Consider the following 26,585-nt stretch of genomic DNA (forward strand, 5'->3'; position numbering starts at 1 on the left):
TGAGTTGTATTTGTTACCTTGGACCGGCACCTAAATTTTAACGCTTTTTACTTTTTTGTAGACTACTGTTAAAAATGGCGATTAATTCAACCAACCAATTATTTAATTATTATTTTTAACTGAAGTATTTATTTTTAGATGGAAAAAATGGATACAGATGAATCGGTGGTGGACCTAAGTGTTAGGTAAGCAAATAATCTATGAACTTATAATCTATGGATTTTTTAAAATGCGAAAAAATTATAATTTTATTTATTTTTATTTATTTAATATAGTTACATTTTTAAGTACAACATTATACATTTTCTAAACATTTATACAATGGCAAACTTTTAGTTTAAAATTCGCTGTGCCTCTCCAAAAAAGAGACTGAGCTCTTGTGCTTGGAGAGGGACTTACACTCATGGTTTAATGTTTGATATAATAATTGGTGTAATAGTCTTTTTTTAAATATTTTTTCAAGATTTATTTGTAAGACATTCGGAAGTAACTGGCGCAATGTTGGTAGTAGCATGAATTTGCTTTTTTAAAAAGCGCGGAAATGATGAGTGGGCGTTCTGATTACAGAGGTGTATGTATTAGCAGGGATTCGGATTATAGAGGCCCTGCTATATATTTGAAATAAAAAACCTGCCCTTTTCCAAATACATTTCTTCATTAAATCGCATCAGTCAAAGGGTTAATGATATGTTGTGTATTATACGGCTGTTAATTTGATAGAATAAAATAACAACCATGTAATTTTTTTAACATGAATTTTATTCGACCAGCAACCGGGTTTCGTCGTAACCGACATCACCAGACTGGTAAAGACTTTAATAAAAATAATAATAATAATAATAATACCCTTATCCGCACTCAATGGTGCAAAGGGTACTGCGTCATATAAACGCAGTGTTATCTTGATCGTTTATACATGAAGGAAAGGTGATCAGCCCTCCGCTTCAGGTACCAGTCCAGGGTAGTATTGAATAAATATTACACTGAAAAAATCACTTATATTTATTTTACCCCCCTTGGGAATCGAACACCTCCAGAACGGTAGCCGAGCGTCCTGACCATTACAATACGGAGGCGGACTTAATGGAATAAAATAACAACCATGTAATTTTTTCAACGTGAAATTTATTCGACCAGCAACCGGGTTTCGTCGTAACCGACATCACCAGACTGGTAAAGACTTGAATAAATAAAAAGACTTTACAAAATGCAGTTCTACCAAGAAATGTTAGTTCAAAACTTAAATTTAATTTCATAGTATTGTTTATTTGTTACTCTTTATTTAAGAAGAGATTAAAACTGAAATGAAGCGCGATATTTTCCAGGCCTTTCCCCCCGGAGCTGAGTGAGCTGCGGGCACTGACGGCCAGCGGACTGACCATCACGCCGGCGCACCCGCCCCTCCATCAGGTTTGTATCGTTAGTGAGCTTATACTTTACTTTCATAAATCAAATTATCCCTTCACTAATCTGACCGAGAGTACTGACCACTAGCGGTTTGTCAGCAATGCACTACGTTTCCTCGCACAGTTAAATTTACCACTTTCAGTAATTCAGTTGTAACATTGTTGTGCGACCCATCATGACGTATGGGATCGTAAGTAGAGCAGACAAGACTCTAAGAAGCATGTCGGGCAAGAGCTTAACACACTAACCATTATCACGGAGGTAGACAAAAATTTAGTGACATATTTAATTACAACATTTTGAGTGTGTCCTAATACTTGTTCACAAAATCTGGATTATGTCCAATTACAGGAGTTATTTTCATAAATTATCTGGTCAAATTATAAGCTTAAATGATAAAAATGAAAATGATATTTTCTGGCATTTCTCATGTGTGTGATTATAATCCAGGAATAAAAGAGTTTCTGCTCAATAAAAAGCTTCTTTTCATCTCACCAATAGATGTCTCTAGTGAAGTTCTAATGAATCAAGAACAATGTTTCGAAATTGGTTCATATATATATATATATATATATAAAGATCACTTAAACCAGCCTATGACGGTCGTCAGCCCCATGAATGCCCAGACTTATTCTTCATATCAATCCACATTCTTCTTCATCTTTGATGAGATTTCAAAAAATAACATTTCCTTTCTATAATACTATGCTTTGTCTCTTTTATTCTGTTACTTTACTGTGTTTATACAATATCCACGTGAGTAAAAAATTAGTTCATATTTTCATTAACTATTATTTACCCTAGACCACGGGAATTGTTACAATGTACCTTAATACAAGACTGTCGTAAAATGTACAATGATAAGAAAAACTCAAACATTCGAAATAAGGGATCTCTTAAGGGAAGTCTTAATTTTAGAGTTGTGTCCTTGGGACGAAGGTTGAAGAGGGGGTAGGAGCTGTTTTTTGTTATTATTTATTTATAATTTTTTTATTTCTTATCAGTGGGAACATAGATAATAGGTGGGGAGGCTTTAGTCATATTGTTGATTATGGGTTTCAAAACACATGTCACAATAGATTTTAAGAAATAGTGGTATTTACCAAGTAAAATTTTAATTAAAAAATGGTAGATTTTACCACAAAGTGACTGCCGAATCAATTAATGAAACACGAATATTGTTAAAATATTTTATTTTTTTAAATGGAGATAGAACGAAGTGTTGATGATTTTGATAGGATTTAAAATGAATGTAAATAAAATATTTTTTCTCATAAAGCCTCATTGTTTATATTGTTTTTTTTAACCTTTGCAAAAAATTAATGAAATCATTTATATTTATATTATTTTTGACATCTCATCAAAGATGAGGAAGAATATGGAAGTCTGGGCATTTACGGGGCTGACGACTGTCATAGGCTGGTTTAAGTGATCACTTTACTCACGTGTAACATTCACCAATTCTACCCATTATTGACAACCACACTATTCAAATTCTTGGATGTTCCATAAATATGAACCAATTTCGCAACGTTGTTCTTGAATCATTAGAACTTCACTAGAAACATCTATTGTTGAGATGAAAATAAGATTTTTTATTGAGCAGTCACTTATATTTACTTTGATCCCCTTAGAGTCAAACCTGGGACCTCCGGCATGGTAGCTGAACGCCTTAATCACTACACTTTGGAGGCGGACGTGCTTCAATTGTATTTTTTTGTTTTCCAGGGGGGCAGAAGGGTGCTTCGGCCGAGAACAGACCAACGCAGTTATGCTGAGTCACCGGATATTGTCTTACTTCCCGCTAAACCCCCACCACCCAAGTCGGGTGAGTAAAACCATTATTCGTTTATTGTTTTTGTTTCATTTTGATCAGTTAAATTGTAGGGTAAAAAATATGTGTAAAATTGGGGAGTGAAGAGGACCAAAAACAATGAAAAAATCTGCAAGAATCACGAAGCCATAGACAAAAAGCATAGAAATCTAGGGAATGAACAAAAATAATGTTGCCAGGAACTTTTTACCCTCTAAACTACAACTTGTGAAATTGTTCTTTAGCTTGAATAGAAATTTTTTCATCGGTCACACTGCTGACTCCATTCAAATTTTATATTGCCTCTTTGCAAAATATTTTTTATTTAAAATTATAGTGTTCTTATATCAGACAGCATGAAAATCCAAATGGCAAATGTTATGGACTGATTTTTAGGCATCTGACACTTTCGAGTTTTATACATTTTTGCATGGGGTAAATATATTTAAAGTTGCATATAATAAATATGTGTTTGTCTGCATCCCTGAATTTAGCATGTTTGTATTTTTTGTTACATTTGTTTTTAATATAAAATTATAAAAAAAGTGAAAAAATACTGATGTTAATTTTATCTTCATAGTTTTGGGTCCTCTATCCTACTTTTTTGACGTAAATGGTATATTTTGATGCTGTATTAGGTTTTAGTATTTTTAAACTTATCTTTCTTTATATTCCTTCAATTAAAAATTATTGCTTAAAATTAAAGTTATATTTAAAAAACAAAACTATATCATGGTCCATCATAAGAATAAGAGGATTTCGACAAACAATTTTTTTTTTTAAGTTTTGTAAAATTATCAGTTTTATAAAGATGTTATTATTCTCTTCTGGCTTGAAATAAAAAATTTAATAATTTATTCTTCAATCCTATTTTTTTTAAATATCTTAAAATATAATATATTAAAAAGACATCTCAATTTTGAAATGGACTGGTGATATGGTATAATGTAAAAAGTTTAATGTTCCAGTTCAAGAAATTTCTAAGTCCCAGTAAAACATGTTGAAAACGTTGCACTTAAGACAAAGATTGGTGTAAAAATGTGGCAATGATAACAAAAATCGCAAAAAATAGAAGGGTTGTACTTAATATGATTTATTAATTTTTTAAAATTATCAAACACCTTCTGCTGTCTAAAATTTGACTAATTGACTAATTTGACCAATTATGTGTAATGTTATCGGACCTTATAAGATTCCCCAAATCCACTTTTATTTGCCGTGTCTTGAAGTTTGAAAACCATTGCGCGTTTCCTTTACAAATGGAGAACCTTTTCATGACCTCTTAACAATATATGCAACAATCAATTAGAATGTTGCACAATATTTAATTAAAACATGGTTGTCTGGCAGTTTTTTCATCAACCCCGACCCTCAGTATACTGATTGCAAATAATCCCGAATCCGATTCCGTTCTGTACAATGTTTTTTTTCGTCTCTCGCGCTCACCAAAAGTAAGCAAATATAATACTTATAGGCATCTGCCACTCTCTACCAACAGTATATAAAATACACTTTTAACCGTTTCCCATGTGTTAACACGCTTCGGGAAAGGAATTTCTCCCTGTTTGGTCGATTGATGCTTAAGGACAGGAAGGGTATTTTTACCTTTTGTGTTGGCCTCATTTCAAAGTCAGAAAAGAAGGAATTACATATTTAATAATAATAATAAAACCCTTATCCGCACCCCAATGGTGCATAGGGCACTGTGTCTTATAAACGCAGTGTTATCTTGATCATTTACACATGAAGGAAAGGTGATCAGCCCTCCGCTTCAGATACCAGTCCATGGTAATATTGAATAAATGTTACAGTGAAAAAAATCACTTATATTTATTTTACCCCCCTTGGGAATCGAACCCGGGACCTCCAGAACGGTAGCCGAGCGTGCTGACCATTACACTACGGAGGCGGACAAGTTTTTATATGAATATTATGTACCAATATTTTTGTTAAGGTCTTCACTATATGTACATAATTATCTAATCACGTCGCCAGCGGTCCGCAGGCGTAAAAAACAGCAGTCCGAAATGTGTTAAGTAACTAATTTGGAAGGAACACCTTTAGATGGAAATTTCTTTGATTGGAACCTCCACGCCATAGAAACTCCATTTCTTTTCAAATTGAATACCGAATAGAATTAGACTGTGTGCAGAGTAAAGATGTAGCATGATTTTAATTAAGTGTTTTATTAAATATCTACTGAATGTTTGTTTTTAAAGGTGTACCGAAGAGAAGTTATGATCTGCAACAAGATGCCAATAAAATTAATCTCATTTGGACAGGTATTGTTTCCTGACACTGAAATTAACTTTATTCACCATCTCTTGAACATGCTTCCCTGTATTTACCACTTCTAGTCTATACTTTACATACTCATTAGCATAACACGTATGTAGTAAAGATAAATACAGTAAAAATCCCCCTATAACGATGAGATAGGTTCAGCGTTATTGGAGGGAACGTTAAAGGGAGTTAATGTTTAAAATTGTATTATTACATTTTCACCAGAAAATGAAAATGAGTCATTATTAAATTAAAATACAATCTAAATATTTTTCCTCTTTAACGTTCCTTCCGATGATGCTGTACTTATCTATACGTTGTAGGGGAGTTTATTGCATATCACTTTTTCTGTTCAAATTATACTTGCAAATAATTACGCATGCACATTTTTGTTAATTTTCATTGCAATTAGTGAATGGTAGAAACTTTATATTTTATTTTAATTATTATTTAGAAATTTTATGTAGTTTTACCCTGTTATTTCACTGTATTTACATGATACACCCCACCTAAGTCATTAATGATTCTTTTTATTATTTATTTGATCATACCCAACATTTTATTACCCTGAAAGCGATATATATATATATATATATATATATATATATATATATATATATATATATATATATATATATATATATATATATATATATATATATATATATATACATATATATATGTATATACTACTACTACTACTACTACTACTACTACCATCACGCCGTTTCCCCGCAGGGGTAGGCAGAGAGGATGGAACGCCACACTCTTCTGTACTGACATAAACTCCTCGCCTCCTTCACATCCATACATCTAGTCATACATGCCCTCCGATTACGCAGACTTTTGACACCGCCAGATTTTAGGTTCTGATTGATCTGATCGTGCCAAGTCTTTTTCGGTCGTCCACGTTCTGTTTTCCCTCTCACATTTGCCACATATATTTTCTTAGTCATTCTCTCGCTATCCATTCGCTCCACATGTCCATACCACCGCAAAGAGCTCTTTCTAATCTTTTCAATTATTCCTCGTTCAGCCTTACATTCATGTATATATATGTGTATATATATATATATATATATATATATATATATATATATATATATATATATATATATATATATATATATACACCGCAGGACAAAAAAATTTACGAGTTTACTTGCTACCGCACGCCTTGACTTTACTGAACTCTTTTTCTAAGAAATCCTTTATCGATACCTCTTTCTTTTATTCAATAAATTAAAGACACTTTGTGTCACCTTTCTACAATATTTACATTTTAAAATGTCTCAACAATTTTGTTTTATCCGCGTTTAACATAACACAACAATCATGGAAAGTGCAAAGCAAATGTCGATTGCGATAAAATCCAAAATAATCACACTGTCGCAACAAAACATATCTAATTGTAAAATATCTCATTTAGTTGGGTATTCAGAAGGTGCAGTGAGGTTTTTATATAAAAAATTCCAAGAAACTGGATCCATAGAACGGAAAAAAGGAAGCGGATGGGGGCGCGCGACATCTGCCCGAGATGATCGCTTAATAAAAAAAATTGTTATGCGTGATCGATTTTTAACGGCACTTAAAATACACGCAGAGGTGCAGTCTACCAGTTAATCAACATTTTCCGTAAAAACAGTGTCCAGGCGGCTGTTGGAGCATGGTTTCCAAGCACGAAGTCCCGCAAAGAAACCATTACTGACGAACAAAATGCAGAAGGCTAGACTGGATTGGGCAAAGGAGCACCAAAATTGGACCTTGGAGGATTGGCAAAATGTTATTTCCTCCGATGAATCAAAATTCAACCTTTTTGGTCCAGACGGCAGAAAGATAGTTCGACGAAAACTTGGGGAAAGATACCATCCGTCGTGCGTCACTCGAATCGTTAAACATTCACCCTACGTCATGATTTGGGGGTGCATGACAGCGTACGGTTTGGGACCTCTAAATTTTATACAGGGTACGATGAATGCCATCCAGTACAAAAAAGTGTTGAAAAACCATCTTATTCCAACAATCGAGGACATTACGCAGTATACCGCGGACCCGATTTTTCAGGACAATTTGGCGCCGTGCCATAGAGCCCGCACTGTGAGTACAAATATTTATTTTTTAATGCACTTTGTAGACCACTTGATAAATAATTTATTGTTTTTCTTACAGATCATTGAATACAAGGATAAAATTGGCTTAAAATCGTTGACGTGGCCCGGGAATAGTCCTGATTTGAACCCGATAGAAAATTTATGGGCGATTATGAAAAAAAAAGTTGGGAAAAAAAAATAAAAAAACATTGAGGAATTCAAAAAAAACTTGATTCAAGTTTAGGAAGAAGAAATAACATCAGAAATTTAAGATTCGCTTTACGCTTCGTTAAATAATAGAATTTTACATGTTATAAAAATAAAGATGAATTCACTATGTATTAAATATTTTTAAATGTTATAAATATGTTTAAATGTAAAATACCTTAATATAAAATAAAGCGATTAGAACCTTCTTCTTAAATATGAATTAAAAAATTACATGTCTTTTATTACTCCATCACAAACACTCGACCATAAATGAACCGTTATGGGTCTCTAAGGTTCGGATAATCTGATACCTGGTATATAATGGCAATTTCTTAGTACAATTCATAAGTAAGATCTTTCATTTTAACCTTGAAGTAACGAGTAGTCATCACATATGTTAAACAATACAAAAAAAACTAATTAAATATCAAGAATAATTAATTATGTGTCAATTTTAGTTTTTTTGAAGACTCGTAAATTTTTTTGTCCAGGGGTGTATATATATATATATATATATTAATATATCTAAGATACACTGAACTCCTTTTTTGCACGATATTGAAATAACACGTCGTAAAAAAAACCATACAAGGAACTCACAAAAAACAGTCACAGTGATTGATAGCTAAATTTTTGTTTTAATGTGATAAACCTAATGATTTGGACAGAAATATTACACATGCTTTGGAAATCTGGAGCGACGAAAGCGATGTTATTCCAAATGTTCGTGAACGGGTTGCTCTATTATTTTATTGTTATAGTGATAGTTCAATAGATAGGTAGAAAAAAATCTTTTAATTTTTTATAAGCATTTTGTAAAATAAATCCATCAAAGCATGCATCACAATAGATTTCAAGAAATAGTGGTATTCTCTTTTTTTGTGTGTATATCAGGTTAAAATCGTTAAAAACAATAAAAAATGTATTATAAAAGAACTCCACCGACAAGACACGCAAGGTGGCTTGGTGGGTCTCTGCAAAAAAAAAAGTTATAAATATGTAAAAATTGTGGTTTTAATAAATGTATACAAATAAAAAAAAATAAATAAATAAACCAATTAAAACTTAAATTTAAAATGGATAGATATTTCCACAAAGTGACTGCCGAATCAATTAACGAAGCAAATAATTACTAATACTCATTTTACAATTTTTTTTTACTTAGTGTTAGATTTAAAGCTGTTAAAATACTTTTGCATGACAATTTTTTCTAAGAAGAATACTTTTTCATTGTCATCAATAATTAATAAAATATAAATATACTTATTTCAGCATATATAATCTTGATGAAATTTTTATATGAATTTTTCAAGTCAGCATTTTTGAATGTGATTTTTGGGTAATTCAGGTGACTTGTCATTCAATCGAGACAGCTTGAAGAAGAATGACATCTCCGTCCAGCAGATATCAACATCAGGGGACAAGATGGACACCGACGAGTTCTCCTCGGATAATGAGAATGAAAATGAACCAGTTCTACTTCCGCTAAAGGTAAAACCAATCTCGAATGTTTGTATATTTCGTAAAACAATACAGTGAAACCTCAATTTTTTTTGCAATTTTGGTTACCTTAACCCGAATAATTAAAAGTTTGCATCGTCTTTGTCTGTTTGGACTTTTATTTGTTGTACATATTTTTTGAATTGATAATTATTTACACTTCTTCCAGGAGTTATCATCGGCACAGATCTGGGAGAAAGAGCGAGAGCTGAGAAAGTTGAGGGAAGAACTGCGACGAGAAGAAACCAAGCTGGTGCTGCTCAAGAAACTGCGTCAGTCGCAACAGCAACCTGCTCACATCCAACCCACTCCGACCAAGGTTCTACTTGACTGCTAATAACTACTTGCTTACTACAGCCTTCTTCTTGTGTCCAGTATCAAACAAAGGCCTCCCTCTTGGACTTCCACAGCTCTCTGTTGGACGCGACTCTCTTTTAGTGCTGGCCCACCTTTTTTTAACCCTTTCAGGCCGGCACAGAAGGTAAGAATACCCCTTCCGTCCTTAACCCTTTCATGACAACTGGTTACTGCTGCTAGCCACAAATTTAAAATAAATTGTCCAAGTGCCTACAGGTTTCTAGTTAAAACAATAGTGCAATATGTGTTGCCTATGTAACAGAAATAGTGCTTGTATAGATTTCATGTTGGTATCATTGTCTTGGAGCTTATTTCAGACTATTTATTGTGGCGATGCGCGCATGTCGGGATATTTATAGTTTATCTGTATCTTAGTTTATCAATTTTGTGAGGTTATTGAACTATTTTTTCTCGTGCGCTTACATTATAAGGTTGAACGCGGAATAGTGCAGAAAAAACCAGCGTATGTACGCTCGTATGTGTAGGGCGGTTAACAAATTAAATATCGATAATATTGTTACGTTGTTTAAACACGCCTAAAAACGTGGAGGTGTTGATGGTTTTTTGTCTATCTTGACTGATTTAGTGACATGTGTCTGTTTCCAGGATCCTGCGGCTAAGGGACCCCCCTCGGGGGTGACGGTCACGGCTACGGCTCCGCCGCCCCCGGCCCACGTGCACCGCACCTCCACGCCGCACGGGAAGGTGAGTTGCTAAATCTTCGCTTTCTCCAAAAAACTGAATCAAACCAATTTGAAGCTAAAAACTCCAGTATACATTTTTTTCTTTTCATGTACATTATAATTTTACATCAATTAATACATTGCTAGTGATTTCACGCATCAATAATGACATTTAACACATTTTTTTGGAAAATGCTTAAAAGCGGATGAGAGAAATATGCAAGGATGATTTGCGCGCTTCTAAGAGGAGATCGGCGGAAACAGTATCAAGCTGCGTGCATATATATATGCAAAGCAAGGAACGCACGCACACACTGAAAAATGTTAGTGTATTGGTGATTCTATCCCTGATTTTTTTTTCAACTGTCTATTTCCATTGTTGCAAATGAATAACTTTATATTATAATACTTTTACGTAGTACGTAATTGTATTACGGAGAAAAGGTGGTCAGGTTAGGAGTCACTTGAACAGTTAGGAGTCAGGCCACTTGAAAGTGGTCAGGTTAATAGTCGTAATAATGGAGATGCATGAACGTGGAAGAGGCGAAGAATGTTTGCAAAGACAGAGTGGTGTGGCGTTCTATTCTCTTTGCCTACCCCTGCGGAGAGCGGCGTGATGGTTAGTTAGTTAGTTAGTATTACGGAGGAATACAAAAATCTGAGCCCGTATCTATTATATTTAACATGGATATTCTCATTATTTATATCACCGGGAAGGAAAAGTTGCAACCGCATTTCAAAACATTTCTCATTTCAGCAGAACAATGTCCCGATGAGCAACGACAAGTCGGGGCTGCAGAGGGTGTTTGGGGGCATGCCCCCCTCGGGCAGCGCGCCCCGCTCCGCCAACCTGCCCGGCGGCGCCACCCTCACTCCCGGGGGCTACAAGATGCTGGTAATTACAATTGTATTTTATTCATTGATTTGGTGTTTAATTTGTAGAACTCCATTTTGATTTATGTATTAATTTTAAATCAAACACAGATTTTTTGAGTCTACTAAGTTGTATTTTATTAACAAAAACACATAAAAAAATTATATTGTGACAATTGTTTCGCCTTGTTAGGGCATTATCAAACTAATGCCTTTATGTAATTTTTAACCTTTCTTCTTCTTCTTTCTGTGCCACTTCTAACGAAGATCGGCGATCATCATGACTATCTTCAATTTTGACGCTGCAGCTCGGAACAGAGATTTGGTGCTTCTGCCAAACCATTGTCGTAGGTTTTTCAGCCATGATGTCCTTCGGCGTCCTTGAGTTCTTCGCCCCTTACTTAAATGGCCCTGCTGTACTTTTTTATTTTGTTAGTTGGTCACTTTCTCCTGTACGACTACGATATGTGCAATAATGTATGTAATATGCTATGTATCTTATCTGAGAATACCTTTTCCAGAATTCTCAAGGATCAAGTCACAGCGGGCGAAGTGGGGATCTCCCCTCACCCACTGTGTCCATCACCCCCTCCGTGACCATCACCCCGACCACTGTGCCACCGAGTCATGTCAACAAGGTACTAAATATATTATTCTAGCTTATACTAAATACATATTCAATTCTAAATTCTTAAACTAAATATATATTCAATATATTCAATTCTGGCTTATCCTAAAATTCATCTTGGTATTTGGGCCAAGCTATTTGTAGTGTTATTTATTAAAAAAAATATTTACAAACAAAATAATAATTACAATTAATAATTTGAATGCGTTTACCTTTACCATTTTAGAAATTATGACCGCAATTCTTGAATTAGGTTATTAACACTTTTCATTATGAAAAAAAAAAACAATATGTACAGTAAAAGTTCTTTAATAAAAATTCAACAGAATGAATTTTGTAAAAAGATTCAATATAAAAAGGTACAATGACGGTCATTTTCTTTATTGTAGAGGTAGGATTAAAAAAATTGTCATATTATGTCAAACATATTTATTCACAAAAAACGTTTAAAAATATATTAACATAAATGTATTAAAAAGTGAATCATGAATAATAATTTCTGAAGTTGACGGCTGTAGCATCGACTTTTAAGAGTTTCTTCACATAATGGGATTATAACCCAGAATAAAATAGTAAAAATGGTAACGACTATGAAAATCTATAAAATAGTTTATTATTGCTTCAATCTGTACAATTTTTATTTTATTTCATATTTATTTTTATTTTTGAAAGTTTAGTTTTTGTAAAAAATATTTTACTTAATTTTTGTCAGTGCAACTGTTAATCATTTGAGTAGACTGATAACTGTGAACCTACATTTTTGCTTCAATTTACACTAAAACTTGTAATAACACAATGTTAGCGGGAAACACTTAAAAGCGTATTTTACATACTGTTGATATAGAGCGGGAGATGCTTATAAGCGTTCTATTTGCTTACTTTTAATAGAGCGCGAGTGACGCCAAAAAACATTGTACAGATGGGAATTGGGTTTGCGATTATTTGTGATTAGTATACTGAGGGTCGGGCGGCAGGACTGTCTGAGTATAATTAGGGAAGGGTTGATGAAAAAACCGCCTGACAACAATGTGTTAACACGTTGTCGGCGGGACACGGCATTTGCCGTTTTTCGCGAACTGTCGGTCAACTGCGGGACACGGCAAATGCCGTTTTTGTCGACTGTCGGTTATCGGCGGGTTTGTTATCAGCGTGAAATAAAACGCGTTGAAGGATAATCTGCTACCTGGGTGCTAGGCGATAGTCTGTTGACGTTATTTGAGATGTCTTGTCCAGATTGGCTAGTGTGTCGCTTGTAAAGGCATCCCCAGAAATGTAGAGTTTTTATGCGATCTCAATCTCAAGTTTAATTTGAGCCATTTCACGTATTGGACTATTTTTCATACCGCTCGCACTGTTTTGTTTACTGTTTGGTATGTTATTATTTGAATATATTAGCATTGTATAGGGAATGATACCTCGGAGGGGTAGACTATTTTTTATAGTTTACAATGCTTCTAATACGCAATGCAAAAAATGAATGGTTACGTGAAAACTGTAAAGAAATCGAAAGCCTATTACACAAAAATAATATCGATAAAGCATATAACAGAGTTAAAAGCCTAGAATATACACCTAAAACAAAGAGCAATATTGTTAAAGACAAAAACGGAAACCTATTATTTGAAAATGAAAAGGTAGCTGAGCGATGGAAGGAATATCTAGAAGATCTGTACTGTGGAAATGATATCGAAGACGAAAGGATTTATTTGGAACCAGAAGAAGAAGTAGATCCCGATTGCAAAGGACCACCCTTGACAAGGGCTGAATTCGATTTTGCAGTGAAGGCCTTAACGGATAGAAAAGCAACTGGGATAGATGATATACCTGCTGAGGTTTTAAAGAATGTAGACGAACGGACGAAGACAGCACTATATAACATCATAAGTGAGTGCTACGAAAAGGGAAAATTGCCCAACGACTTCGTAAAGAGTAAGTCTATAACAATACCTAAAAAGGGAAATGCAGCAGACTGCAACAACTATAGAACCATAACACTTCTATCCCACGCATCCAAAGTGCTCCTGAACACTATAAAGGGCAGGTTGAAAAAGAAAGTGGAGGAACAGCTTGGAGAGGATCAGTTTGGTTTTAGAAGTGGAGTGGGAACACGAGAGGCAATTTTGGCACTGAGACAGATACTGGAAAGACGACTGGATGTGAATCTTATAACATACACGACCTTTATAGACTTAGAGAAGGCTTTTGATAGAGTGGATTGGTACCTCTTGTTTAAAGTCATGAAGAAAAGAGGGATTGATTGGAAGGACAGAAGAACCATCCTCAAATTGTACAAGGACCAATCCACTCTCATAGATATTAATGGTTCCTCAAAAGAAGCCAAGATAAGAAAAGGTGTGAGACAGGGTTGTCCGCTGTCACCCTATCTATTCAATTTGTTCATAGAGGAGGCCATTGAAGAGTTGAAGGAAAAAACAAATGGAGTAAAAATAAACGGTCAACAAATACATTGTAAAGGGTCCGCCAAATAACTTTTTTTTTTTGAAAATGCTATAAAAAAAATCGAGTGTAGCTTCGGCTGTGTGGCACGTAGCGCCGTCCTGTTGAAACCAAATGTTGCCAATATCCTCCTCTTCAATTTTTGTGAACAAAAATCCGTTCAACATGGCCCGATAACGATCGCCATTGACTGTAACGGCCACTCCTTGCTCATTTTCAAAGAAAAATGGCCCAATTATGCCTCTGGACCAAAATCCGCACCAAACAGTGACTCGTTTTGGGTGTACCGGCTTTTCAATGTATGCGTGCGGGTTTTCTGTGCCCCAAATACGACAATTTTGCTTGTTTACATACCCGCCAAGATCAAAATGAGCTTCATCCGAAAAGATGATTTTTTTGGCAAAATCGGCATCTTCTGTAAGTCGATCGCAGGCCCACTCAGCGAAGCGAAAACGCATTGGATGGTCAGTTGGCTTCAACTCCTGAACCAATTGGACTTTGTATGGCGTCATACCAAGGTCTTTATGCAAAATTCGTCTCAATGATGTCTCCGAAATGTTCAATTGTTGAGAACGACGGTGAATTGATGTTGATGGCGCTTCACGCACACTTTCTGCCACAACATCGATATTCTCGGGTGTACGCACTGTTTTTGGCTTTTCACGCTTTGGTTTATCGATGAGGATGCCAGTTTCTTTCACTTTTTTCACAAGATAACGAACATACGGAGCTGACGGTGCTTCTCTTCTTCCAAAAACCGTACGCAATTTTCGCACACATTCTGCAACATTACCATGATTTTCAAAGTAATGTCGCAATATTTCCCAGCGTTGTTCAAGCGTATACACAACCATATTCGCTCAGCGGAAGGATAAAACTAATTATCTGTCAAATCAGACATGAGCTAAGTGTTACCATTCACGAAATAAGCACTAGTTGAAAAAAAAAACTTTAGATGGCGGACCCTATATAAGATTCGCTGATGACATCGCCCTGATAGCAGAGGACGAGAGTGACATGAACCACATGTTAAACACTCTCTCTAATGCTCTGGATAAGTTCCATTTGAAAATTAATGCCGCCAAAACAAAATCAATGATCGTTGAAAAAGAGCAATCTGACCTCCATCCAACAATACTTCTCGGAAATAGAGTAATTCAACAGTTGGATCAATTCTGTTATCTGGGTAGCTTGCTAACATAACAATAAATGTACCCTAGACATAAAAAAGAGGATAACGCTAGCCAAGCAAACTTTTATGAAAAAGTACAGCCTCCTATCAAACAAACATTTAAAAATTGAAGTAAGAAAAGGATTCATAAAGGCTTTTGTTTGGAGTGTTTTGTTGTATGGGTGTGAAACCTGGACCATCCAAAAGTACGAAAAAGACCGGCTTGAAGCATTTGAGATGTGGGTTTGGAGGAAGATGACCAAGACATCATGGGTCGTAAGGAAGTCCAACGAAAAGGTGTTGCAGGACGTAAAAGAAAGAAGAGAGCTTTTAAATCATATTTTGAAGAGGAAGGCCAAGCTAATAGGGCACTCAATTAGACATAGCACCTTTCTTAGCAACATCTTCGAAGGAAGAATCTTGGGAAAACGAACAAGAGGCCGCCCAAGAACTTCATACTTCCAGGATTTGAAGCGGCTCATGGACGTCTCCTCCTATTCGCAGCTCAAGAGGATGGCGACTGACAGAGACAAGTGGCTGACACTACAAGGCGCTGCCTTTAGAAGATGATGATGAATGCTTCTAAAATTATGAAATACGGAATAAATAATTAAAAATTATGATTATAATTTATTTTTGATGATCAAATGTCATATATGATTTCTTTGAAAATTTCAATCGAAAATATTATTTGGTTTAGAAATTGTGTCAATTTTAAGAAAGCGATATATTTTTGCGCTAATCGCGAAAAACACCCGCTATAGGCTAGAGTCTATTGTTCGAAGAGCCCGACTACAATGTGTTAACACGCTAAGGACGGGAAAGGTATTTCTACCCGTTTAGTCGATTGATGCTTAAAGATGGCATGGGTATTTTTACCTTCTGCGCCGGCCTCCGATTATAGTATAATTAGGGTCGAGGTTGATGATAAAACTGCCCACAAACAATGTGATAAAAAAAGTTTATAATGTACTATCAAAGTTAGCATTTGAAACTCTTATTGATGATAATATTTAACCTGTTAAATAGAAACCAATAAGCTTTTATCCTTTACTAAAACACTTTTTTCAATCACTTGTATGCATCGTGATTTGTGTTAGAACTATGCATGCATTATGCATAGTCGGGTGAATGTATGAATGGCAATTGCCAGGGTATAATTGTCGAGGATAACATTACCCATGGATTGTTGATGTTTGGACGCAGCTGTCTGGGGATGTGAACAACGTGGCTGTCAGCATATCTCCGGCTCACTGCTCCGATCAGGTGAGGCAAAGGGCACTGCGGCAGGTCCTACTTCTATATACCCCCATATATACACTCCAAATTTAATATTGTCTGATGTTAGCCTAATTGTTACCACTGCAAATCGGCTCATGGCGGCTGCAATGAGTGCTCATATATCGCTCACTCCTTTCAAGAACGTCATAAATCAAAAATCGTCAATTTTCAGTTGTGCATGTTTTCGGAATGCACAGAAAATGTACTATATCCCAGCAAAAGCGGAATATTTTTAACTTAATATTTGCCCGCTAAAGGGCAGAAAGTGTTGTTTTTGCATTTTGAAGAAACGGTATTATTTAATTATTCTTTTAAATATACTAAATATTTTTCAAATGGAGAAAAAACCTTCAGGTTTTACCTAAAAAGATATGTTGCACAGTAAAAAGTCCAATAAGTGGCTTGATATTTATTTTTCAACGTTCTCCTGAAAAATCAAGTTTTTTTATTTATGACGTCTTGAAAGGAGTTGAGCGATATACATAAATATTTTTAAATATATACGTATCCATGTAATTTAAGTTGCATTATGATTTATCCATTTTGAATTGAAGATGTTTTCTTTAGTAGTCGATATATCTCTAGCTTGAATCACATGCTTTATAAATTAAAAACTTAATATAACTTTAACCATATATCTTTACGATTTTAGAACAAAGTTAGTAATTTTCTTCATAAATGGTTGAACAATTATAAAGATATTGTAGACAATTTTTTATGAATTTTTTAAATGGAAATAATGATATTTGTCATAATCTACTTAGGAAATTTCCATCATACAACATGTAACCGATCATCATTTTGAACTACTTTGTCAAATAAATCTTCTAACTTTAGATAGAACTGAAATATCTGCAGTTGAAAAAGTGGAGGGAAAAAAAGAAAGTAAAATCTGGATAAACAATAAAATAATTTTATTTGTTCATGATCCATTTACTATTATTATCCTCAGAATTCTTCCCGTCGCGAAGAAGACAGTCAGACTCCGGCACAGCGGCAGGCAGCAGCCAAACTCGCTCTGAGAAAACAGCTTGAAAAGACGTTACTGCAGGTAATATACATTTTTTTTAAATATAGCATCCACGCTATGATGTAACTTGTATAGCAATGACATATGTGGGTAATTTGTATGTAATTTTGTCACAATTTAAAAATATTTCGTAGAGGTGTTTTATTTTTAAAAATTATTTTTACATAATTTCTATCTTCATAATATATAGATTTTGTGAAAAAAATTCATGTAAACAGAACCCACTCCCCAGAGAAAGTCAGATATCAATTATTGTACTCTCGGAAAGGTTAATTCGTCCCCATCTTATTCCTCATTACTGAGGGTTGTGACTCATGTGGAAGCAATGACTCTTTTCCAGTTATCCCTTGACTGCACTGCACGTAGCGCTCCAACCACCGAGGTGCCTGCTGCTGCCTTAGTTTGATATATATATATACATCAAGGAGAGAAAGATAAATAAATAATAAATCAAAGAAATCAAAATATCATGTTTTGAGTTTTATTTTTTTTATATCTGTAACAATATGAAATTTCTTAAATTGTCAAGTACCCTCTTTTCGATGATATTGTATTACAGTGTTGATATTGTTGAAACTCTGATTAAAGATCCCGCCTCCCAAGCCGCCGCCGCCCGAGATGAACTTCATCCCCAACCCGAGCAACACGGACTTCGTGTACCTCGTGGGGCTGGAGCACGTGGTGGACTTCCTCACAATCAAGGACAAGTGAGGACATGCATTTACTTTGGTGAAACCGACCACTTTCGTGTTCAAACGGAGTACATTATTTCAATGGAAACGAAAATCCAATTTGAGAATACAAAAATGTATTCTATTATATTTCTATAACACTTTTGTCTCTTTTTAGCACATTTACATGTATGACGATTTTCACTCTATCCAGTTGGCAACACTGAGCAACCAAATTCAAATTAAACTTGAACCATTATTCTTATCATTATTGTCCGCCTCCATAGTGTAATGATCAGCACGCTTGGCTACCGTACTGGAGGTCCCGAGTTCGATTCCCAGGAGGGGGGGGTCAAATAAATATAAGTGATTTTTCAAGGAAGTGAAGGCAAGGCTTCACTCCAGCGCTCCAGGGTAGTATTAAATAAATATTAGAGTATAAAATCACTAATATTTATTTTGACGACCCCCCCTAGAGAATCGAACCCGGGACCTCCAGCACAGTAGCTAAACACCTGACCATTACACCACAGAGGCGGACTACACATATTTAACTTACCTAATATAAGTAATAAAGTTTCCATCATACTAATAACTACCATTCTGATTTACTAAGTCAAATAAATCTTCCAACTATAGATAATTTTCACTGAAATATTTGTACAAAGTACTCTTGTGGTAGTTTTGACAGTTGAAAAAGTGGAGGGAAAAAATGATGCAAAATCTGAAGAAACAAACGCATGTTGATTCAATTCAAATAAAGAACACAATATAAAAATAAGTGTTGCAATGCTCCAGTAAGTACCTACCCCCGTACGGGGTAGCTACCTAAACTGAGAGTACCTGGCAGTGAAGTAATGCGATGAAGGTCACACAATTCCAGGGGGAGCGGGGTGGGGGCTCCCTTCAACTGCGCTCAGTGCGGCACGGACTTCACGCCCGTGTGGAAGTGGGAGAAGCCGCCCACGCGCAAGGGCCAGTCCACCAACGCCACCTTCCACAACATCACAGGTGCGTTTCTAACCTTCTAGTGTTAGCCTCAAATTAGCAGGTATTACTCCATTGCATTTAGGATAACGGTGATCTGCCCGAAGGCCATATCAGCATGAGGACTTAATTAGTCTAAATCTGGGCATTTCTAATATGGAGAGTTTTGTTTTACAAAAGGACATTTATGCACGCTACTAAATCTGTGACTTGACAGTCATTGCTATTTATTAACAATGATCCATATACCGGAACATATGCACCTACTTTTTTGGGAGGAGCTAAATGTCTCTTTACCTTATATTTATTTTTCAAAGTTGAGTAGTAAAAATTAATGATAATTAACCTTTCCGGGAGCAAAATAATTAATGTCTTTTTACATGATTTATTTTGTTGTTTTTACAAAATCCGTGTATTATGAAAAAATAATAAAAAATAAAACACAAAAAAATAAAGACACTGAAAGATCATGTTACACAAATAATGATTTTAGATATGATAATATCGTAGTCATACAGGAGAACGTGACCAAGTGCATTGTTTTACAAAAACGTAATCATTGACTATTTGATATCTTACTAGCTTAATATTGCCCCGAAAAAATCCCAAAGGATTTTAAACTTGTTAGTATAATATGTATATTGACTTGTTAAAAATGACTAACTGCATTGGTGTTTATTTTCTTGCCAAGCAAAAGTGACTCAAATGGCCCTCCTGAGCATTTTAAGTTTTGGTAGTTGGTCACTTTCTCCTGTAGGACTACGATATATTGACTTGTTAAAAATGACTAACTGCATTGGTGATTATTTTCTTGCCAAGCAAAAGTGACTCAAATGGCCCTCCTGAGCATTTTAAGTTTTGGTAGTTGGTCACTTTCTCCTGTAGGACTACGATATATTGACTTGTTAAAAATGACTAACTGCATAGGTGATTATTTTCTTGCCAAGCAAATGTGACTCAAATGGCCCTCCTGAGCATTTTAAATTTTGGTAGTTGGTCACTTTCTCCTGTACGACTACGATATGAGTAGTAAAGAGTAACTATATTATGGCATTGTGTGCGTGCGTGTGCAGGCAAGGAGGGCCGTGTGGTTTGCGAGCAGTGCGTGACGTCCAACGTGAAGAAGGCCCTCAAGGCGGAGCACACCAACCGCCTCAAGACGGCATTCGTGAAGGCGCTGCAGCAGGAGCAGGAGATTGAACAACGCCTGGCGCAGGTAACGCGTAAAACCAAAATTTTACATAGCTATTTCTCAATGTGTAAGGCATTCCCCGTTTTAATTTCTACTGTCATATAAAAGTCATGGAAGAAATTTAAAAAATGGAACCACTGTTTTTAAAGTACCCTTTCCTATTATAAGATACCCAATGGAATAAATTTAATTTTTTCTTCTTCTTTCTGTGCCACTGCTAATGAAGATCGGCGATCATCATGGCTATCTTCAATTTTGATGCTGCAGCTCGGAACAGAGATTTGGTGCTTCTACCAAACCACTGTCGTAGGTTTTTCAGCCATGATGTCCTTCGGCATCCTTGAGTTCTTCATCCCTCAATCTTTCCTTGTATGATATTATAGACGATATTTTTCATTTCTCATGACGTTTCCGAAGTACATCACCTTTCTGTGTTTGATGGTTGGTAGGAGTTACTTATTTAATTTTTTACAGAATGTTTTAAGGCCGGGTTGTTTGATCATTAGTAATAGCAAAAAATCAGTAGTAGAAAAAGTAGATATTAAAAAAAAAAAAAAATTTAATTAGATTATAAACCAGACCTGAAAACCAAGCAACGCCGGGTATTTCAGATAGTGAATTAATAAATATACCCGTATTGTTTGGCAGGTTAATTCTCCATCGCCGACGCCCGCAGCCGCGGAGCCGACACCCCAGGTCACCATCAAGCAGGCCACTCCGGTGAGTCTACTCTTTCTGTGCAACTCGACAGTATATCCATGCCCTATTTAGTTGACGAAACTGATTTAACCCTTAGCACTCCAGTGCCACCACAGAGGCGGCATGCTTGATTTGCGGTATTATTTGAGTGACACCGAGTCGAAAAAAAATTGAGTGCAAAGGGTTTAAAAGTATTGTCAGCTTTGTAGTATTGTAATATATAACACTCCTTATCATTCACCAAAGTGAACAAATCGCTCACCCCTTTCAACAACGTCGTAAATCAAAAAACATGATTTTCAGGAGAACGTTTTTAATGTTTGAAAACATAACACAATGTATTAAAAATAAATATCAAGCCACTTATTGAACTTTTTTATGTGCAACCGATCTTTTTAGGTAAAACCAGAAGGTTTTTTCATCATTTATCAAAAATATTTAGTATATTTATAAAAAATAATTAAACAATACCTTTTCTTCAAAATGCAAAAACAACATTTTTTGCCCTGTAGCGGGTAAATATTAAGTTAAAAATATGCCTCTTTTGCTGGGATATATGTAGTACATTTTCTGGACATTCTGAAATCATGCACAACTGAAAATTGACGATTTTTGATTTATGACGTTCTTGAAAGCAGTGAGTGAAATGTAATACCACTTACACCTTTTTCATCATCGGGTCAACTATAGACTGATTTTACCACTTACAATTGTATAATGGTGGCACATACGTACCGTGTATTTGTCATTTAGCGTATGTATTATTTGCAAGCAGCCACTGGAAGGACCCCCTCCTCCACCGCCGTACATGCAGGTAACATGTCTACATAATAAATATTTTTAATATAAAACAAATGAATAATAGCATATGTATATATCTTTTTACATTCCACATTTTTACATTTTCCCACTTTTTCACCAATTAATAAAATTTCCGTTTATTCTATTCTCAATTCACGTTGATACAATTTTCATTACCCCAGTTCACACATGTTTGCACACTAACTAGAATTTTGGCAAGATTTCGTTTACTTATAAATATTACACAACATCAGTATGTAGTCTATGTACATTTCATACCATAATGATAAAATGTCAGGTAAACAAATCCCTTTGACACATGCATGCGAATATAATATGCCAATCAGCAACTTGTCAACATTTTTGCTTAGTGATACCACGTCTTGTAAGAGTTCCTTATGAACTATCACGGATCAAATGTCGGAATAGGTCCTCAGCCAGGCTCCTGCAACGCGCCTCCAGCTGTTGTCTTTAAAAGCTGAAAAGAGGGCAAAGCATTAACAGGTGACGGACATCTTGAAGTGTCTCGTCATCACACGTTCATGACTATTTTGGAGATCTTGAAACGATGCATGTAGCTCATGAACCCACCGTGACCCGTAAGGATTAGCGTAAGCTCGAAGCCAAGTTTTTCAATCTCCTGAAATCACATAGTCTAAGAAGACTCTAAGAAGACTGTAAGAACAAAATACTACCCTAAACAGAATCATGGACACTTACAACAAGACATTTAATGACATTGATATTTTTGGAAAAAACATAGCTACAATTAAAAAAGAGGTTAGTAGAAAGTTGTCATGCTCTGTTTACTCTCCACCAATAACCTAGTTAGGTTAGGTTAGGTTAGGTGGGGTGAACCACTCTCATTAATTCCAGTCCTTTCCTTCTCCTTCCTGCAAAATCAATTTTTTATACCATACCCTTTACCCTTTTACTCCCTTCCACACACACACACACACCCCCACTCTTTTTTATTTGAATTTTTTATCTAGTGATGTTTTTGATCGTTATTATAACGTAAATGTGGAATTGTGTAATTGGCTTTTTTTATGAATAACTATTTTTTATTTTATACTTTTGCTAAATGTAAAGCTGTACAATTCCCAAATAAATAAAAAAATCAAAGGCATTAAAAATGGTCGGTAAGAACATTTTGGTTACCTGTCCGGTGATTTCGTTCAAATAACGACCATCCAGAGTTCTGCTTCTAATTTTTCTTATAGCAAAACTTAGCGTGAAGTTTGCTATGTCGGGGATAGTCCTATTGTTTCCTCCCAAACTTTTTCATCCGCCTTTCCATTGTCTAAATGATACCGCAGTGACCGCTAATTCAGCCGATGTAGGTACATGTTCTGGTGTCTTATCTGCGGATTGATGTTTCCTCTGGAAAAAAAAATTACTCTCTTCCGAATTCGAAGTTTCAAAATTTAAATTTCAAAAAACCGACTTATGCAATAAGGCTAAACAAAACCACTAACAACACTGCCGATAAAGGTTAAATTATTTCATCTTTGGAATTGTGCGTCGGATTGCACAACGATTGGACAACGATCGTTCCTGAGTTGGAGGATCCTGCTTCAAATTTTCCTTCATTCACTATTTGTATCATGTATGATACCATCACTTGTGACAGTTCCTTATGAACTATCACAGATTGTATTATAGCATATTGGAGTTTCTCCGGGGTATGCTTGGCTACAATAGTTTAGAGACTAGAAGGAATGTGTATTTGATTACGCATTTTTATCGATTGTTGCGCGGTATGATCGATAATCCTGAAATTATCCGGAACATTGGTCTGTATGTTCCCGATAGTTAGCTAAGACAGCGTCGACATAGATTGTTTCACATTCCTATACACAGGACCAACCTGCCGATGGTTATGCCTGTAAGAAGAGCTACCGCTATGTTGAACAATATCTCATTGGATATTGATCTGTTCCGTGTGTCTGAAGGAGTTTTCCGAAGCGGGATTCTTCTACACCTTTAGCAATAGTTCTTGCATATATTTTATTTTAATGTATTTTTAATGAATACGATTAAAAAAATTTATAGTTTGTAATGTATATATTAATTGAAATAAATAAATTGAAAATTGAAATTGAAATGAGTTGCGTCGCGGATTGTCGGTGTGGAGATATTGTATATGGAGTGTGATGTGTTGCAGAGCGGTCGCGTCTCGTCGAGCAGTGGGCTGGCCCCCGCCGCCCCGCCCGACCCGGCGCTGCTGCTGCCCGCGCGCCACGCGCCCCGCTCCGCCCCCGCGCCCGCGCACTCCAAGCCAGCACACCACCAGCCGCCCCCCAGGTAATAATATTTATTCAATATTACCCTGGACTGGTACCTGAAGCGAAGGGCTAATCACCTTTCCTTTATGTGTTGCATGATCATGCCAAGTTTTTCTCGGTCTTCCCTCTGCTGCTTTTTCCAACTACATTAGCTTAATAATTTTTTTTATCGTTCTTTCCTCACTCATTCGTTCCACATTCATTGTTTTATATATGACTTTGATACTAACTAAGGGCGATTGTCCACTACCCGGAATTTGACCGTCCGGCAGTCCGGTTTTGAAGCGTGATCGAATTAACGCGCAACATGTTCACGCACCGATCAAGAGCACCGATCCGAAAAAATATGGACAAAAGCATGTGCCAATCGTCGTTTTAAAACGCTAACTGACGTGCCGGACGGTAACACTCTGTGTAATTCCGTGTAGTGGACAAACGCCCTAACTATGACAAAGATTTGGACACACTAAATGTTGCAAGTACTTATTATGCATTTTGTGTGTTTTATAGACACAGTTCCCGCCATGATAGCCATGACCACAGGAGCTCGCAACATGATATTCGGTAACTACATTCTTTATTTACAATACTTACTTTTTCAATTTCATTTATCCACTTCCTACTCTCTAAAAATAGCAGGTTACTATATTTTGTATTTAAACAGTTTAAAGTTATCCAGTTTAAAAAAATAAAACAAGCAGTAAAAAATGTAAAAAAACTTGACCCAATTAAAAATTAAACTTGACCCAATAAAAAATTAAATGAGTACCTTATGTTACTTGAGCCCAGTACAAAACAACGATTTAAATCTGTATTTGGTCTACAATAATGAACGTATTGTGACAATAAGTGTCACCTGTCAGGGAAACAATGAATCATGTCGATACATTCATTATTGTAGACCAAATCTAGATCTAAATATTTTTTTTTGTACTGGGCTCAAGTAACACATCAAAGTTCAAGCCCCGTTCAACGGTAGTATAGTAAAAATAAAAGTTTTTTTTTAATAACTTAAACAGAAAAAAAAAATTGTTGGGTAATATATCCAAAATAAAACAAGGTTTGTTGGATTGAATTCTACATTTATTTATGTATATGTTAATACGTGACGCGTTTCGTCTTCTTAGGACATTATCAAACACAACTAAAGAGTGTTTGATAATGTTCTAAGAAGACGAAACGCGTCACATATTAACATATACATAAATAAATGTAGAATTCAATCCAAAAAACCTTGCCAAATGTGGCTGTGGAATGCTTTGTATTTCCTGGGTGGATAGGGTAACAAATGAAGAAGTACTCGGAAGAGTTGGATCACACAGAGAGCTTTAGTCCAATATCAAGGTTCGGAAGATTTCCTATCTGGGTCACATATTTCGTGCAGAAAAATACTACATTCTGCAAATCTTAATGATAAGGAAAATAAAAGGACTGTGAGGAGCTGGCAGAAAGCGAACATCGTGGCCTCGCAGCATTCGCGACTGGACCAGGATAAGAGGAATTGAGGAGTTGTTCTGCGTCCAGAACCTGTTCCTGCACCGTCGTGCAGGATCGCGAAGCCTTTGCCATAGTGATTGCCAACGTTGGGGGCCTAAGAAGAAAATGAGCGTCAAGTGGCAGCTGGCGAGCTCAATGTTGTTTATTTACGTAACGCAAACAAGTGAAACGTAACGAAACATGCGAGCAGTACTCGGGTTAGCTTGATACGGCACAGCCGCCGTCTGCTAACACATATATTTCAAAAGTGTGAAGTGGTTATATTGTAGTCATACAGGAGAAAGTGACCAAGTGCATTTTTTTACAAAAATGTGATCATTGACTGTTTGATATCTTACTAGCTTAATATTGCCCTGAAATAAATCCCAAAGCGATTTAAAACATGGAAGTATAATGTATTGATTTATTAAAAATGACTAACTGCATTGATATTTATTCTCTTGCCAAGCAGAATTGACTTAAATGGCCCTCCAGAACATTTTACGTTTTGTAGTTGGTCACTTTCTCCTGTACGACTACGATATAATAAGTTGATGATATAACAGAGTGAAAGCTCGTTAATTTTAACAACGATTTACCATTATTAAATGAAATAATGGTGTGTTTAATTCCAAATTAACAAGCCTTTACTCTACCGCTCCGTCTGGGGGCACTTGGGATGTCAATG

At 35.7% G+C, this 26,585-nt stretch overlaps 1 protein-coding gene across 11 annotated transcripts in view; it reads left to right on the top strand.

Moving 5' to 3' along the window:
* Positions 1-26,585, top strand: part of simj (transcriptional repressor p66-beta simjang) — a 37,465-nt gene that overhangs the window by 1,219 nt on the left and 9,661 nt on the right. The window contains exons 2-17 of one of the 11 annotated variants that reach the window (XM_088263284.1): positions 139-185; positions 1,311-1,419; positions 3,136-3,235; positions 5,440-5,502; positions 9,152-9,294; positions 9,473-9,622; positions 10,267-10,365; positions 11,101-11,238; positions 11,738-11,854; positions 17,706-17,804; positions 18,372-18,490; positions 19,323-19,465; positions 20,515-20,657; positions 21,282-21,353; positions 24,301-24,440; positions 24,932-24,985. In XM_088263284.1, coding sequence (XP_088119410.1) covers positions 139-185; positions 1,311-1,419; positions 3,136-3,235; positions 5,440-5,502; positions 9,152-9,294; positions 9,473-9,622; positions 10,267-10,365; positions 11,101-11,238; positions 11,738-11,854; positions 17,706-17,804; positions 18,372-18,490; positions 19,323-19,465; positions 20,515-20,657; positions 21,282-21,353; positions 24,301-24,440; positions 24,932-24,985 — 1,736 coding nt within the window. The remainder of the gene's footprint in view (positions 1-138; positions 186-1,310; positions 1,420-3,135; positions 3,236-5,439; positions 5,503-9,151; positions 9,295-9,472; positions 9,623-10,266; positions 10,366-11,100; positions 11,239-11,737; positions 11,855-17,705; positions 17,805-18,371; positions 18,491-19,322; positions 19,466-20,514; positions 20,658-21,281; positions 21,354-24,300; positions 24,441-24,931; positions 24,986-26,585) is intronic. The other 10 variants (XM_088263289.1, XM_088263286.1, XM_088263287.1 and 7 more) reach the window with 10 other exon arrangements.

This window comes from Brachycentrus maculatus, unplaced genomic scaffold, assembly GCF_059751285.1.
Source record: "Brachycentrus maculatus isolate JH-2025_06_01 unplaced genomic scaffold, ASM5975128v1 h1tg000198l, whole genome shotgun sequence".
Lineage (NCBI taxonomy): Eukaryota > Metazoa > Arthropoda > Insecta > Trichoptera > Brachycentridae > Brachycentrus > Brachycentrus maculatus.